Genomic DNA, 18,474 nt, shown 5'->3' with positions numbered 1-18,474 from the left:
TGCAAAACACTGAAAGAATTACTCCTGAATGATTAGATACACTGTTAGATGTCGCTGTAGATTTAGCAGCACTGTACTGTAAAAATCCACAGTACTATACTGTATGTGTACATTACAGTACAGTACTGCAGTTCATAATGCATTCTGGGTAAATTTGTTTGAGCGGGAAAATTTTACAGTATATTTTGGTCTTGATGTAACCTTGCTGTAGCCATTGCTGTAATGTGCCAGGTGTACTTGCATTAATCAGTGAAAGTGCGCCAACGTCAAATCACACAGACAGAGGGAGAGCACAACTCTTGGCTGCAGCTGAAGGAGGACGATTGATTTCTGTCAGTTCGGTAAGTTTGAAATATTTCTGTTTCATGAAAACTTAATTTTTACTTTAAGAATGTTGTCAATAGTTTGTCACAATATTGTTTTAAACGTGCAATGAGAGAGAAAAACGGTCGCCAACAAAGTTTCAATCTCCCTCAGAAAGTAAGCTAACGTAAACGTTACACACAGATGTCTACCGCTGCTTTAACTCGCTTTACACCTTTTTAAATGAATATAGGGTTGTTTTAACTAAATTATGACGGTTTGGTGAGTTTATATTGTGTTGAAAGTGTGGTGACAATGAAACTATTTTTAACGAAATGGACAAAGACAACCCGCCAGCGCGGTCTTGCGGTCCCAGCATAACGGTCGTTGACGGCGTTTCATCCGTTCAGTTAGCGTCAGAGAAAAGTATGAAGTTCGACTGTTTGGTAAGGCTGACTCGTGGTTGTAAACAGATAGGACTTGACACGCCGTACACAGCATACTGTAGTACCGAACTCCTCCACAGAAGTGAAAACAAGAAACCTCATATTTAACTGGATACATGCATCGAACTCATCGCAGCTTTAACTTCGACCAAATATAATTCAGACCTGGGCTCATCTTAATATCAGATGAACGAAAGGGATTGCCGCGCTTATTGTTGTTGTTATTATATTACGGTAACTTATATCAGCAAAAGCAGAGAATATCTTCTCTTAAGCGTTTTACACGCCCAGTAAGTTGTCCAATACATTTTTATGGCATATTGTTTCCACCACTTCAGATGCATTACACGCTGTATATATAAGTTTCCAAAACACATCAAATCAATGCACGAAAAGAGAATGGGCTCTGCATTTACGTACCTTTGTCTTCTCGTCTCTGTCATCTGATCCTTCATCTCTTGATGTAAAAATAGTCCATTATAACATCGTGTAGAAAACTGGCATCACCAGGATTGCTCAGATTTAGGCGATCATGTTTATCTTTAAAGTGAGCAGCTAGCTACTAACTTGTTAAAAAACTTTGCGTGAAATAGTGTTACACCGCAGCCGTCCGGGTAAAACATTAAAGGGACAGTCTTTTTACCTTGTCACTATAAATCGCTATTTTCTGCACTAAACGAGACATTTTCAGAGATTTTCTGTAGACAAGATGTTATAGAATAATAATTTAAAAAAGACTTATTTAGATATTTATATATAATATATAATATAACAACTAATATATATATATATATATATATATATATATATATATATATTTGTTTTACAACTGACTTAACACTTACAGTAATGTTTTATTTGTTAGCATAGCATGATATTAGATTTAAACACTTAATACATTTTTAAATCAATCACTTTGTCTCTGCACAATGAACATTATCAAATATTATTAATGTTGTAAAATATATTGTTCATTGTTAGTTCATATTAGCTAAGGCATTACCAAATGTTAAGGAATAAACTCTTATAGTAAAGTGTTACTAAATTTTCTTTTACCATTTCCTTCACAATGTCTACTTATTTCTATGGCTAACAGATTTTGTAACATTTGTCTTTTTTACAGTCTTACCATTGCTTGTAAGCTGGATTGGGTAAGATGGATCATCTTTAAAGGCACCAGGCAAGTACATGATGTACAGTTACAAGTCATGTATTTTTTCGACTGCAATATTAAATGCTTTCACGTCACATGTAAAAGTACACAGGAATGTGCTGATCACTTTTTATTTGTAGTTTACATGAGTGTCATTGCACTTTTCAGGAGTTAAGGCAGATGTGGAGGCACAATGGGTGACACCAGACACACACCAAGCACATTGTTCGGTAAGTTTGCACTTTACCACTACAGTTTCTTTAAATACCCATGTATACACTCATTCACAATTCCCACACACAACACTGTAACACGACCATACACAACATGTACACAATTGTCTTAGTTTGCCATGTAGAAATATACAAACAGAAATATTCAGACTTTGGTTATAAGAAATTTAATTTAATAATTGTATTTATTTAGCAGAGGTGTCCCTGGACTTTATTGACAAAAGATTTTGTTTTCAGAATAAAAAGTTGTGTCCAAATCAGTAACAATTGTACTTTCTGTTCAGGACATTCAATCATGACATGATCCATGTGGATGCTGTCCATTGAGGAAAGAGTTTGTTCAGCGGTAAGTGAATCTTCTGTATTTTAATGTAATTAGGTGTGGAACAGTAGAATAAGAGCAAAAGGTTTCAGAATAGGGGTAAATTCAAGGCTGAGTTAAATTTTTAAAGAATCTTTTTCTATCTTATATTTGTTGACTTAATGTTTATGATATTTCTAACAGGTTTCTGGATAGAATTAATTCCAAAGATGGGAAAAAGTGCACATCCAGACAAGGAGCAAGCAAAAAGACAAGGAACTTGGTGCAGAGAAAAGCTGTGGCCATTAACCCCCATGTGAACAGCTTCATGCAGTCCCTGATTGAGTTCGAATGGACGACTTCAAAGTAAAGGCCACTGTGGTCTGTCTGCCATTTTAATGCATTTATTTTTAGTGTTAAATGAAATTCAAGTAGAATATTTAAAACTATGGGCCAGTGTTCTTTTTACCACAGTGAAATGTTACCTTTTAGTCGATGATGGACTTTAAACTGAAAACTTCAAACTAGGGAACAGTGTTCTATTTGCCAGAGTTAAATATGTTACAGCAGGGGTCTCCAAACTTGTTTATACTTGTTGATTTTATTTTATGTTACTTGATTATATGTTTATTATTGTTTAAAATCTTGTTTTAAATGTTTTGTTTCAATTAAATGTTTTTTTAAATAAAATTTTGATACAAACATTGCTTGGATTGCCTTTTAATTCATTATGTCATGTCAAGGATAGCATTTTTACCATATTAATAACTATAGATTTAAACCTAAATCTCTATCTATTTTATATAATATTATTGTATTAACTGTAATAAGTAATAAATAGTATTTATGGGTCAATATAGACATTACAGTAAATTACTGTAAAAATAGACTACTGTAATAAAATATTGTAAAATTACAGTACAGTACTGCTTTGTAACTATACAGTACTAGTTTGTGTACTGTAAAATGGTATTACAGTACAGTACTGTAAACCCAAAATACAGTAACTTACTGGCAACCGTGCTGCCAGTACCGTACTGTAAAAATACAGGGAAATCGTTAACAGTGTATGTAAGCAAAACTATCTAACACGTAACTGCTTGTTTTTCTCTAATATGAGTTCAAAGCCTATTTATAGCTTTTCTTGGAAGTACCTGCTATGTTCTGTTAGACATGGCCATGATAAGACTGCAGTGTGTGTGTTTTGTTTGTTCAGGAATCACAATGTATGCAGTCGGTGTGGGCAAAGCCGTAGAGGATGAATTACGAGTGATTGCTTCAGATCCTGTGGAAAAACACTTCTTTTACTCGGCCGACTTCACTGCCATCACTCAAATCGCTGAGAATCTCAATTTCAACGTCTGCGCAGGTAAGTCTGACATCCAAAGGTCAAATGATGGCTGAACATCTAAATTCGCAATTAAATTGAAAATTGTAACTTGTTTTGGAACATTGTGGTAATTTTTGACATATCTGTGAGCTTACTTAATTTTTTTTTATTCATGTGCCCTCATAATCTTAAATCAAAAACGCAAATCTCCTCCCCTCCTCAAAACGATCTCTCTTTACTTCTGGTTATATGGTATGGTAGGTGGACGGGGTCCGGGAAAAGATTTCAGCGATTTGCAAATAACAACATGACCCAACTTTCAACGGTCTAATCAGTTCGCGATGGTCGAATTGAAGTCCAGCCCTGCGTTTTTACATTTCAGAAGTCGTTTCACTTGGATATACGTCACCACAATAAGACAATCGCCACTCCCATTTTATAGCGACTTTAGCTATTTTCCCGCCATTGACGAGTTATCAATTTAGAGAAAACCACTGTTATCCACTAGATGGCGCACTTACCCAATTCATAAAAAACTGAAGCAAATTTTATTTTTACTAATTTTACACTCCGTGTATGTTTTGATAATCGTTCTGAATCTGATCTCTCACAAAATTCCTTCACAAAAATGCAAAAATTCCTTCATTTCTTGCTTTTTGCAAGAAAAAATTATAGATTTTTAAAGACAAATAACCATATTAAAGAGTTTATAAGCAGAGAAGAAATATAGATAGGATGAAACGGTTTTTTTTTCCATTTTGATTGTTTGTTTATTGTTTGTGGGAAAGCAGAGGGTCTGTTCTTTCATTTGATATATTTTTATGCTTATATATTTTTTGAAGAAATTTTTTCTTGAATGCATATTGTGAAACTTGTGAAAATTACAAATGCTGCCGAGCAACTTTTCAAAAAAAGGCTGGCGGCGATTCCCGGCAAATGAGTTAATATAACAACTTATGTTAATATCAGCTTGGTCATCTGCATTTTCTGGATCAGATTCGGGCTTGTGTTGATAATGTAGTTAAAACAATATTATCCCCTGAAAGTATTGCTTTGGGAGCTGATCTTCCAAATATGGTAAGGAGCGTTACATTTCCTTCTCACGCTTGAGGTATTCGGCCAATCACAATGCACTGGATAGCTGGCCAATCAGGGCACACGGCGCTTTTCAGAACAATGGGCTTTTTTAATTTGGCGTGCTTCAGAAGTGTGGGCATAAAAAGCAACTGTAATGTATTTTATGTGAAAAATAATGTGTTTTTAAACCATAAACTACTTAAAGACATTGCATTGCACCAAATAATGTTATTTTTAACAACGTCATAATGAAACACAACTGAGAACTATATCAAATCTGAGCGCTATGAAAGAGAAACTTATGAACAGTAAATCTTTCCTCTGTGAACTTCTAATAGACATGAAAATGATGCATGAATGCGCTCAGTGTTAAACATTACACACACTAACAGTCCACAATAAGCTGTTCAATGGCGCCATCTGGTGTCGTTTAAGAGACTCACAGCATCTACCTGTAAGGCTTTACAGGTATGCAAAACTTTGCATAATGAAATAATCTTTGTCTCTTGTGTCTTTCTGTTTTCAGCTGAGAGTCAAGGGGAGATTGAGGTGAAAGAGCCCTGCGCTTGTGAAAATCTTGTAGAGTTCCAGGAGGCCACCATGAACGCTTTGGGCCAACTCAACCAGAAACATATCCTTTACATATTAAGGGAAGTTCCTTTAAAAACACTTTTTATTCTTTTATCAGTTTTTACACTGTCACAATAGTGTGCACAATGCAGGATTTTGAACTAGCGTTTCTTAATGCAGTATTCAAACTTGGCCACTCATCTAGCTGGATGAACATTGCTTTGGTGGTTATTTTAAGACATTTGACAAGTAAGGTGTGCGTTTTACAGAAAAATACTCAACAATTGTGACACATTTCTCAACCAATGAGAATAAAGCTTTCAACAGGCCCGTGGTATAATAAACCTTAAAAAGTTTTGCATAATTCAGTGTGTGGCCACTTGAGTGACAGGTGGATTGCCGCTTTTGAACTAGGTGGGTGTGGTTTTAGCAACCTAATGCCTCAGCTCCACCCACTTTCTGCCTCTTTGTCTATTTTTGGTTACCCGGCAGTGACGTGCGGTGACATGCTCCCAAGAAGGCAATTGCTGGCCCCGCCCACTTTGGGCTTCAAAATGGGTTGTGGCTAGAAGGGACACAGTGAACGGTGAAATCTCGCCGTATGAGCACTGTTTTCATTGTAATCCTACCCCCAAACCTAACCGTAAACCCAACATTGTTGGATATTTCGGTGTTTGCTTTATCCCTTCTAGCCAAAACTTCAAAAATGCTCTTCTGAAATGCTCTTACGGGCGACGTCATGGATACTAGGTCCATGTTTTATACAGTCTATGGTAAACTTTCAGCACTTAAATTATATATTTTTAAATAATACACAAATTTACAAAACTCCATGTTTTGCACTGACAAATTGAAAGTTACTTTGTTGTTTTATTTCACAATTTTCACCAGTATGACAAAACAAACGTTTCAACTCAGAAAAAGCCTTCTTCTGTGTCTGCGTTTTGTCCTCCTTGTGAAAAATGTCAAATAATAAGCAATTAAACTGATAAAAATCTTGCGCAGTCCACAAAGATTTTAAGGTTAAGCATCCCAGGGTTTCCCGCAGAAAATTTGTTAGTTAAGGTGGTAGGGTTGTGCAGGTGGGCGGCCCGGGGGCGTGGCAATCAAAGGGGCGTCATGATGAAAATATTTTATTTAAAACACTCAAATAAAACTCAATTTTGAAGAAACTATGACAGAAAATGAACACATACTAGATAAGTAATGAATTAAATGTTTTATCAACAGGCTAGTTATCCTCCAGACAGTGACGGATCATGTCTTTCTCTCTTTTCGGCCATGTGGCGTTTGGTGGAATTATTTTTTTGGACGACTTAGTTAAGGTGGTAGGATATCCCAGCTTAGGTGGGCCGCCTGAACTGAAAAGTGCTGCGGGAAACCCTGCTCCTCTTATGAAAATTAATCATTTTATCGTTTTATTGTGCAGTAACCATGGTTGTTTTCTGGTTACCATGGTTTTACTACAGTAACCATGTTTTGTTTTAACTGTAGTAAAACCATAGTTAATTATAATAAGGGTCGCTATTATTTTTGCTTGACTTCTGTAAGTCCTAAACTTTGGCAAAGTCATCATTTACTATTTGCACTGTGGAAATGAAGGATTAAAGTGCATGGCTTGTTTAAAATATGTTTTGAGCCTCTGTAAAGACCACTGTGGGTGGCGCAGAGGACTAAAAGGCTCAGCAAATGTTTCTGTAATATTAATATGTTTGTATTGTACACGTACACCTTTGGCACTTCTATACAGTATAAGGTCTGTAGATTTATACGTAATACACAGAGGCTTAGCAGAAGTTGAACAGAAGCCCCTGTGTAAAGCGAGACAGAGGGGTCTTATTGTATCTGCCACAGTGATCTCTTCCAGACCGACCCTTCTGGTTTGGCTCCTCACACAAACCTCAGTGACCGTAGCCTTCAATGGCTCTTTGTTGTCAATCTTAAACTCGGGATCATTCATCAAATCTCAAATAATCCTCTGTTCTCTCACTGAGTCCAGAAACAGATGTTTCTCAATTTGAATGTTTGGTTTTAAATAGGAAGGCACTATATTTGTCTTTCATCGTAGATACCGGTTAACATTTATGCAGTTGAGTCAGCTTGCAACATTTTCTGACTATTCTCTGTTCCTGTATTGCGTTAACACAAAAAGGTCATAGGTTCAACCCCAGATAACACACATACTGATAAAAAATGGATGCACTAATGGATGAAAGCATGTGCCGAATGCATGAATGTTATGTAAATGTAAGCATATTCTGCGCCATATAGATTGTACAAATTGTACAGTCATATTTTTACTGTTTATCGTTCATTGCACAAGCATTGTGAGAAATATTACATGCTAAAGTAGGGTTTAGGGTCTTAGCAAACACCACTTATATACTGTAACAATCCTAACCTTAACCTAACCCTATGCTTTATAAAAAATTAACCATGGTTTTAATACATATTAAACCCCCAAACCATGCATACTATAAGTAATCTTGGTTACCACAAATTAAGCATGGTTTGGCCATGGATCAACCATTGTTTTACAAATGCAATCTACCTCATTGCTCAATGCATACATGTAACCCTGGACCACAAAACCATTCATAAAGGGCCATATTTTTAAATTGAGGTTTTGCATCATCTAAAAGCTTTTCCAAGATACAACTATTTGAAAATCTGGAATCTGAGGGTCCAAAAAATCAAAATATTGAGAAAATAGCATTTAAAGTTGTTCAAATGAAGTCCTTAGCAACACATATTACTAATAATGTTTAATGAGATTTTAATGATATTTTTTATATCTATGGTAGGAAATTTACAAAATATCTTCATGGTCTTTACTTAATACCCTAATGATTTTGTGCATTAAAAAAATCTATAATTTTGACCCATAAAATATATTTTTGGTTATTGCAGTTCTACTTATGACTGGCTTTCTGGTCTTGGGTCACAAAATTAACATTTACATTTATGCATTTGGCAGAAAATGTTTATTCAAAATTCAGAGTATACATTTTTGCTATATGTGTTCCCTAGGATTGAACCCATGACCTTTGCACTGATGCTTGTGTGGGACTTGGCTGCACAAACAGGAAAAACAAGTACACTGTAAAAAATAAATTGTTGGCTCAATGAATTATTTTTTAGTAACTAGTTCCACAGAAATTTTACGTTCACTCAATTTCTGTCTCCAAAGTGTTACCTGGATTGATGTTTTTTAGTTGGCCCAAATTTGACTCAAATATAAAAAAGTATGTTGGCTCAATTAGCTTTATAGTTCATTCAACTAAAATGTTTTAATCAGTTGAATCTTTAAAAACTTACAGCAAAGACTCTGTCAATTAAAATTTAAGTATTTACTCAATGTTTTGTGTGTTACTTCAATTAATATTTATTATTTGGGATTTTTTTTAATAACATTTTTAAATTATTTATCAAATAATTTATGCTGGTGTTGTAAACAAAATAATTAACTTCAGTCACATAAAAACAAAAGCTTTTTATTCACTTATCATACAGACTGAACATACAGAATTAAGTCTTCTTTAAATAGAGGGCATAAAACAGTCCAAAAAGCCTCCAAAGTCAGTCAGAAGTTCTCCAGGGCCATTTAGGAGACTTTCCTCAGCCAGTCCAAGCGGAGACTGTCTCGCTATGTCTCGGGTCTGCCTCTGACATCATCTCCGCTCTGGTTTGATAAACAGAGGAATATAAACACACACACATACATAAATAACATGTTTAATATAATAAAGTTTGACGGTGAAATACTTTATTCCCTAAATAACGTTAATGTTAGGCCAAATTTCCCTCAGCCATCACACATAATTAAACACTATTGGGCGGTTTTCTCGGACAGGGCTTTTCACTGACTAAAATAACTTACTGACATCTCTTAACATATGAGTGCTATTGTTTTGTCTCAAAATGCACGCCAGTATTGTATTATATAAGGTTTGTTTGTAAAAATGTCCCAATTATAATAAAGACCGAGTTCTAAACTTTGTCCGGTAAACCAACCCTATATCCAGGCTTTTTATCTTAACTAAAATAGCTCCACTTTACTTCGGTCACATAACATAACACACTTCTAATATATCTTTACAAAAATATAATTACAAAAACGTCGAGTATTTGCGTCTTTGCCAATTAATATATTCTAAAATTAACATTTAATTACAAACACTTACCTGACGTGAACTTGAGGAAACGGCTGACTTGTGTCCTTCCTCTTGTGTGAATCAGTAAGTGATTCCAGCTGTTGCGTGCGGATTGATCTCAGATGAAATGACCTGTGATCCAGATCCTTCCGAGTTATAACATTTTAAATTCAAAATACACAGACGCACGCGCATACATACATACATGCACACGCGCGAGTACGCGCGCGCGCACACACGCACGCCCCCGGGTACACACACGGGTATATTTAGAAGTTTGTTTAGAAGTATATTTAGAAGATTGTTATGATATTGGGACTATTTCTCCACTCGCACCTTCGCTCTGAAGTTCAAATTCGCAGGCAGTACGCAGCCCAGTTATAACAAATGTGAAAGATATGAAATATCATTCAACAGCGATATCATTTAAGTGCAATCCTAAAATATGATTTAAAACATACCGGTAAACCTTTTTTTATTAAGTATAAGAAATTAAAATGAATTAAATCGCATGTTTAAACGCCACAGATATCAGAGCCAGCAGTCGATTTCTGATGGGCTTGCCGAGGCGATGCTGCGCTGGGCGGGGTGTGAGCGCTTAAGTGTCTGTGATTTTCTGGAGCTCATATGGAGCTCATCTCCGTCCGAAAGTGTCCGAGCACATTTTTAAATAGACGCTATCTATATTAACCGACCGCATATTTAAACTTAAAGCACATACATTCACGCCTGAACAACTCTTAAAATTACATTTTGTTACCAAATAACAGTAATATTATGAGCATTTTGTTGTCAGGAAACACAGCTGTCATAAGTCCACATATTTACCTGATTTGTCTTAATTAGTTCAGTCAACATAGCCATTCTGAATGTTGACTGAATTTGAAAATAACAATTCACTTAATGTTTTAAACACAGATTTATGTAGACTTAAAATAATATGTCTACTCAACTAAGCCCAAACAAGAAAATTGGTTTAACTTATATATTTTTGCCCTTCCAACATTTCATTAATTGGATTTTTTACAGTGTAGAACAATTATAAGGTTAACTACTGTATACTAACAAATACCACAGTAAAGACCTAATGTATTGCTTTATAAGTCCTCGATCATTTCTTAACCTTATTTTACTGTCAGCTATGACCAAACGATTGGAGTTTCTGGAGAATCAGCTGCTCACGAGAAAATGAATCAGCACTTCACATAGACTGGCGAGGTCAAAGGGTCCTTTGGGTATGAAGGGTCCCACAATCAAACCAAAGTTCCTGTGCCATTTTTGACATGGTTGACATTGTTCCCTATTTATACATGACCTGTGGTACGGTTTATAGAGAGGTTTGTATTTATAGTGAAATTTATATTAGCATTTATACGCTAAAAAGGGAAGTGAAGTGTTTTACCACTTTTAATATCATCATCTCCATACCATTTATATCAGTTTTTGGTTTTGCAGTGGTACAAGATTTGTGCACAATGTAAATATGTGGATCTGTAATACTGGAGCATGAAACAGTATATTGTTACTGTTATTAAATAACATTTAAGTACAAATATTATGTTACAAACTATTAATTGCTCATTTTACTGTTGTGTTATAATTTGATAACATAAAATACTGAAACGGACACAGTGAATGATCCGTTTCTTGATATTTGTTGAATGTTAGATTTGACTGCAAAGCAGACTTTTTGGTCAAAATTGAAATGAAAACAAGGTGATAGCGTACAGAAATGCCCCTTAAGATTGCAGTTTTGATGTATTATCGAAGTGTAACGTACAGTACATACACAGAATCCGGTTACCTCAGAATTCTGTGGCCTCAGGTTTTTTATGTTTTTATAAACGTCTGCAGAAAAAGTTCCATTATAAAGCTCTCATATGTGAATTATTGTACTTTTGAATATTTCCTAATAAACACTCTTTTTAAAAAAACATTTAAAGTGTCTTGGTTTTCTTTCACAATATAAAATAAAAGATGCATAAAAGCAAGAGCTTTTTCCCAAACTCCAGACTCATTGATTGGCATTTACATCATCCATCACATACTGTCATCTCAAAACTGCAAACCTGCATTTCAAAACAAAATCTCTCTTGATGCCTAAAGACCTTAAAACATCTAAAACAAAGTGTCTCATCATTCTCCATGAACTTTTCGATAGCTCTCAGTAGACATCCTAACAAATCCCCAGACACGAGCTCCCGATAAACAAGCGCTCCTAGCAGTATTGACCTTTATATTCAGAACTCAACGAGAACCCAAGAGTCTAAAGTCTCCGTCCTGTCCTCATCTTTCGCTCTGGACTCACTTGAGGCTGTGAAATGTCAGAGATTCCCTATAGTGTTCGTACCAACGTGTTAATTACCTTAAGCACTCGCATGTTAAAAAACAAATGTTAAAATGTCTCGGCAACAACGCCTGTTGTGATTCATTAAATGTTTTAGGAACACAAACACATTAAATGAAAGGTCAGGATTTTCCAGGGAGGTTGGATATTTTTAAATAACATTTTTTGACATGAAAACATGAAGATGATGCAAATTCACAACCTTATTGTGTTGTTCATTCACTTTATTGCCTCATTCTCGGTTTACTGAATTGATGATATTATTATCAACTATATGAACTACAAACATATAGGACAAAATATAATATTATATATATATTGTATATCTATGGCACTGAACCACAAAACCATAAAGGTCAATTTTGTAAATGAAGATTACATCTGAAAACATCAACAAGTTAAATAAATAAGATTTCCATTTATGTAAAGTTTGTTAAGACAATATTTTGGCTGAGATACAACATCTGAGGGTGCAAAAAAATCTAAATATTGAGAAAATCGCCTTTAAAGTTGTCCAAATTAAGTCCTTAGCACTAGTATTCACTCACCAAAATAAAAGTTTTGATATATTTACGATAGGATATATTTACATTATATCCTACAGATTTTGGCATAAAAGAAAAAGAGGTCATTTTGATCCATACTGGGTATATTTTGTCTTTTGCTACAAATACACACGTTTTGTGGTCCAGGGTCACCTGATGCAATATAAATTTTTTAGTCATATTAAAACAGGCTTTATGCCCAGCTGCACTACTTCCTGAATACTTCCTGAGGCTCTTGGATTAATCAGTTTGTCCAATAATGGCAGACAGGAAACAAGGAGCTGGCTGAAGTTCAGGAAGTAGTGCAGCTTCATGTTGCTGAGAATTTCAGAGTATTTTCTGAATGCTTTTAGTATGATACCCAACTTTGTTGTTGTTTTGTGAATCTTCATGATTATTTGTGTGGCAATGTTGATTGCAGTGCTGATTGTTGTGTTTTGTTTATGTTTGTTTTGTTTAGCAAAGGACTGCAGTTGAAAATTAGCTGTCTGGCTAATACCGGCACATTTACATGAATGTTGATTAAAGTGTGTTGTCCTTATAAATAAATAAAGTTAAGGACAACAATATTTAAATATGCCTATGAAAAATATACTTACATCTAAACGCGTCTGAGTCATTGTTTGATTGAGGACTAGTGTTGTAGCTTTTATCAAGACCTGGGGCCTCATTTATAAAAATGCTACATAAAAACCATCCTACATTTGATCTTACAATCATTATTTAAAAATGCATACATGTGATTCAAAGAACGAACGTAAGCACAAAAACGCGAGTACCACTTTATTTCAAATGGGAAATCTGTAAATGATCTTGAGTTGTGCACAGCTGAGCACCTTTCAACGATGCCTAATTAATGTTATTGACATATAAAAGAGCGTCTGTCAATGTTTAAATTATTTTCAAGCCGCAAGAACGGCTTATATTTCCAAAAACCTGCAGCAATCGGAAATGCAAAAGTGGGTACGTCGGCTCAGACCCTGCTGTGGCGCTAAGCACTTTTCCACGTCACAAATGGACTTTGCCGTGGATTTTTGGGTATGCACACTTTACGATGAAATCTGTGCATAAGCACGCTTTATAAATGAGGCCTAGGCATGGGACGGTATGAAAATGTATCCAAAGTTTAGACCAAAGTTATCACGGTTATCAATATTATCATGGTTTTGTTAAAATGAGATGAAAATGTTCAAAAAGAACTGATACACACACTGAAAACAAGTTTTATTTTTGAAAATCACAATATTTCATTTCCCTGAAATTATTTCTGTGGTAAAAAAATAAATAAATCTGTCCAAGAAGTTTACAGTGAATTAAAACAATACATTATTTTTTAAATGCCTTCTTGTGCAAAAAACTGTTGCATGTGCGCGCCTGCGTCAAACTGATTCTGGCTGGACAGGATTTACAGTGAGTTTTCAAAATCATGGTAATCAAACACGGTTGTAATGATAATTAAATTTTAAACGATAATGCTAACCGTCAGGACATGTTATCGTGGTTAATCGTGAAACCGGTTATCGTCCCATCCCTAATGAGGCCCCATGACAATATTAAGACTTTGAGAGGTTACGATGACCAAGTCCAAGGCAGGGCGAGGCCATGCCAAAACCAAGACCAGAGCAGTATTCCTCAAAATAAATAAATAAAACAAGATATAAATTCAAGATAGGAATGCAAACTACTTTTATTACATTTATTAACATTTTGACACAACCCCGGTTTATTTCTGACCCAGCATAGCCGTAACAAAAGAAATCTAGTTAGAAAAGTTATTGATTGCCAACATCAGGGCCAAGAACCATAAAAAGACTGAGTCAAGACCATGAACAAAAATCTTAAGAGCAGTCTAGAGACCAAGATTAGTTACTATAGTGAGGAGCACATCACTATCTATACAAACATCATAAATCTGCATAGAAACGATTTTATTTTTGTACATTAAGGGGTGGTTTCCCATACAGGGATTAGACTAGTCCTAGATTAAAATAAATGTAAGAGCTGTCCAAACTTAAAAACAACTTGCACTGACATATCTTAAAATACATGGGTGCCCTTTGTTTTGCCTCAAAATGCACACAAGTAATGATTTTAGTAAGTCATGTTTGTTAAAACTAGTTATATTTCCTAATTAAACTAAGGCCTAGTCCTGTCTTAAGGTAATCCATGGCTGGGAAACCACCCCTATATTGGTTATAGATTGTTTGTCATCACTTCATGTTAATATCGATCCTTTCACACATGCAGAGACAACCTGATCTCACGAATTTCCGTGGCATAGTCACTGGAATTTTTTGGTCATTTTTCCATGGCATTCTCACGGATCTCTGCATTTTTCCGTGGCCCTGCCATGGACTTTCTTTTCCGTGGCATTCTCATGGATTTGTTACTCAACTGTTTTGTCCTATTTTCTTACCATTGTCGCTTCGATTTAGGGTTAGATCAACATAAAATGGCATCCCTACCCAAAATGAACTCTAACCCCAACGCCAGGCGACAATTGTTTTAAGTTTAGAAAATATAAAAGAATACATTAGAAATAATAGTATAAACCAATACTTAAAGTGACATACTAACGCCACCAATAAATCTAAGCCTAAACCCAAGCAACAATGGTTTGAAAATAGGAAAAAGCAGTTGAGTAACCAATCCGTAAGAATGCCACGGAAAAGAAAGTCTGTGGCAGGGCCACGCGAAAATGCGGAGATCCGTGAGAATGCCACTATACTTCCGTGACTATCCCACAGACCTTTATGAGATCATGTTGGCAGAGAAGAACACACCCCTACAGCAAAAAATAAAACAGAGATCAAAATCTCACGTAAGCAATAATATTATTCCCAAGACTTATGTCACATGATTTTAAAGCCTATAAAATTTAAAGATTTGTGTTGCTCCTCCAGACAGCAAAGGTAGAGTACTGTCAATACTTAATGTCAGCCCAAGAATATTTAACTTTTTTCTTCTCTTATTTAAGAAAGCCACACTGAAAGATGAACAATTCGCTGGGAGGTAACTTTACACAAATCAAGATTTTGCGGTGACACCTTTGAAGCAGCGGTGGCCAAGAACGTGATTGTGGTCGGTCTGTGCATCTCCATCAACTACATCAACAGCACGCTGGTCCACACCTTCATGAAGCATGAGATCTTCACAGGAAACCCTCGCTATATTCTCTTCATCCACATGGTGCTCAATGACATTATTCAACTCACTATCGCAGGTCTTCTGCATATTTTGAGCTACACTTTGTTTACTATCAACGTCTCCTTGTGCTGCCTTTTATTAATGACTGCCATTTTCACGACGCTCAACACGCCGCTGACCCTCGCAACGATGGCAATAGAGCGCTACATTGCTATCTGCAACCCTTTACGTCACTCTCAGATTTGTAGCGTACGTAAAACGTACATCCTAATCGGACTAATCTGGATATTGAGTGCCATTCAGGTCCTCCCGGACATGTTTGTACTTTTAGCCATACAGCCTGTAATGTTCTTCCACAGCAACATCTTCTGCTTAAGAGATTATCTATTTAATTACCCGTACATGATAGAAAAAAGAAATGTGGTTTTTATCATATATCTGTCTTTTGTGTGGCTCACCATTGTCTTTACTTATTTAAAGATCATGTTGGTGGCAAAGGCTGTGAACTCGGACGCCCGAAAAGCTCGGAGTACCATCATACTACACGCAATTCAGCTCTTGATGTGCATGCTGACATTTGTATGGCCCTTTTTGGACAGGTTGCTTCCATACGTTTTTCCCATGTATGTTCTAGAGATGAGATTTGTTTGTTATTTAATGATCCAGATTATTCCCAGGTTTATCAGCCCAATTGTGTATGGAGTGAGAGATCAAACCTTTTGTACCTACATGAAAAGATATTTACTGTGCACAATGTTTAAGGTGAGGAGTCGAATCAAAAATGTTCAAACCGAGAGGAATTTAGAAAAAGTTTTCCAATAAATTCATGTAGGACTTTGTGTTGTGTACTGTGAATTAAAATAACATGGGAAAATTAAATTGGTCAGTGACATGTGTCTGGGTCATGTACTATAAAAATAACTTCATACATGTTATATGGCAAGTCATTTTTTATATAAAACTTTAGAAAATAGGTTATCTATATGAATAAATTAAATTATAAAAAATTCAAATTAAAATATTTTGGCATTAGTTTATGTTCAAAGTCTTTCCTATAAAGAAATTTCACCAATATCAGTAGTTATTGGGTTGTTTTTAATTTTTATTATGTAATGTACAGCAGAAAGTGACTCTATTTACATGTGATCAATAACAAAGAAAAATATAAAAAATAAATAAAAATAAAACAAGCAAACATACATATTCACTGCCCCTTTAAATCCATTATGAAAAGTTAGTGTATTTGTCAATGCATGTGTGTATGAAAAATGAATAAGAGCTATTTAGATTAATGTAAATGGGATTAGCAATTGGTAATTTAAACAGTAATGACTTAAATAACACTTAAAATACTTTAAATACAGCAATTGTGGCTTTTTTAAGTATCAATGCAACCTGATCTCACGAATTCCCGTGGTGTAGTCATGAAATATTTTGCTAATTTTTCTGTGGCATTATCCCAGATCTCCGAAATCTTCCCATGGCCGTACCATGGACTTTCTTTTCCGTGTCATTGTCAGGGATTGGTTACTCAACTATTTGTCCAATTTTCTTACCATTGTCACTTCGGTTTAGGGTTAGATTTACATAAAATTACATCCTTACCCAGACCCAACTCTAACCCTAACGCCAGGCGACAAGGTTTAAAAATCTGAAAATATAAAAGAATAAATCAGAAAAAATAATATAAACCAATACTTAAAAAGTGACATCCTAATGCAAACACCAAATCTAACCCTAAACCGAAACGGCAATGGTTTGAAAATAGGAAAAAGCAGTTGAGTAACCAATTCATAACAATGACATTAAATTAAATAGATTTGGAGTAAGCTCCCCCTTTTTTAAACCTCTTTTTTCTCCTTGCATCGGATCATAGTTTCTGAAGTCAGTAACCCTTATCAATTATTACAACTCACAAATACAATCCCTCAATATTATAAAATATCAAGACTTCGAGGGGTTATGACCAAGTCCAAGGCAGGGTGAGACCATGCCAAAACCAAGACGAGAGTCGTATTTAAAAATAAATAAATAAATAAAACAAGATAAAAGTTGTTTACATTCCTATCTTGAATGGAATGTGCATTAATATAACGTTTAATAACATTTTGACAAAACCCGCGTTTATTTCTGACCGTAAAAAACATAAACCATAAGAAGACTGAGCCAAGACCAAGACCATGAACAAAAATCTTTAGACCAGTTTAGAGACCAAGATCAGTCTCTATAGTGAGGAGCACATTACTATCTATACAAACATCATAAATCTGCATAATAATGATCTTATTTTTGTACTTTTTTATTATATATTTTTAACTACCCAGTCTCACAAAATTATGTACTTATAATCACGTTATTTTTTGATTCTTTTACGTGATACTGTCACGAATTTCCGTGTTTTTTCGCGATCGTATCACAAATTTCTGTTTATGTGTCATTGTCACGTATTGGTTACTCAACTGCTTTTTTCTTATTTTCAAACCATTGACGCTTCTGTTTAGGGTTAGATTTGGTGTTTGCACTAGGATGTCACTTTATACATTGGTTTATACTATTTTTGCAGATTTATTGTTTTATATTTTCATATTTTTAAACCATTGTCGCCTGGTGTTAGGGTTAGAGTTGGGTTTGGTAAGGATGTCATTTTATGTACATCTTACCCTTAACCGAAGGGACAATTGTAAGAAAATAGGACAAAACAGTTGAGTAACAACGTGACAATGACCCAGAAACAAAAAATTATGATACGATCCCAAAAAAACTTGGAAATTCGTGACAGTATTACAAAAAAGAAAAAGAAAATTATGTGACTATAGGTACATTATAGGTATACTAATTATATTGGTTATAGATTGTTTGTAATCACTT

At 35.1% G+C, this 18,474-nt stretch overlaps 2 protein-coding genes and 2 long non-coding RNA genes across 6 annotated transcripts in view; 3 read left to right on the top strand and 1 right to left on the bottom strand.

The window, feature by feature from the left end:
* matn4 (matrilin 4) overlaps window positions 1-11,481 on the top strand; it is a 33,147-nt gene extending 21,666 nt beyond the window's left edge. For both annotated transcript variants that reach the window (XM_073815244.1, XM_073815243.1), the window contains 3 exons: window positions 3,653-3,805; window positions 5,370-5,474; window positions 10,701-11,481. In XM_073815244.1, the coding sequence (XP_073671345.1) occupies window positions 3,653-3,805; window positions 5,370-5,474; window positions 10,701-10,759 (317 nt within the window). In that variant the 3' untranslated portion in view covers window positions 10,760-11,481. The remainder of the gene's footprint in view (window positions 1-3,652; window positions 3,806-5,369; window positions 5,475-10,700) is intronic.
* On the top strand, window positions 44-3,502 carry LOC141282387 (uncharacterized). 2 transcript variants are annotated; one of them, XR_012336993.1, is made up of 5 exons: window positions 44-341; window positions 1,873-1,929; window positions 2,071-2,132; window positions 2,420-2,481; window positions 2,641-3,502. It is a non-coding gene; the product is annotated as an uncharacterized lncRNA (long non-coding RNA). The 2 variants fall into 2 exon arrangements; XR_012336992.1 differs by having other exon boundaries at window positions 2,071-3,502.
* LOC141282417 (uncharacterized) lies at window positions 8,887-10,035 on the bottom strand. Its single transcript, XR_012337060.1, has 2 exons — window positions 9,598-10,035; window positions 8,887-9,095 (listed from the first exon to the last, which is right to left on the bottom strand). It is a non-coding gene; the product is annotated as an uncharacterized lncRNA (long non-coding RNA).
* Window positions 11,482-14,284: 2,803 nt separating the features above from the next.
* Window positions 14,285-16,428, top strand: LOC135769908 (odorant receptor 131-2-like). Its single transcript, XM_065279431.2, has 3 exons — window positions 14,285-14,333; window positions 15,515-15,855; window positions 15,910-16,428. Exons 1-3 carry the CDS (start codon window positions 14,285-14,287, stop codon window positions 16,426-16,428), a joined length of 909 nt encoding a protein of 302 aa, XP_065135503.2.
* Window positions 16,429-18,474: the final 2,046 nt, after the last annotated feature.

Source organism: Paramisgurnus dabryanus, chromosome 7 (genome assembly GCF_030506205.2).
Source record: "Paramisgurnus dabryanus chromosome 7, PD_genome_1.1, whole genome shotgun sequence".
In the NCBI taxonomy this organism is placed as follows: Eukaryota; Metazoa; Chordata; class Actinopteri; order Cypriniformes; family Cobitidae; genus Paramisgurnus; species Paramisgurnus dabryanus.
The sequence above is the reverse complement of the archived record's forward strand: the minus strand, read 5'-3'. Positions and strand labels throughout refer to the sequence as shown.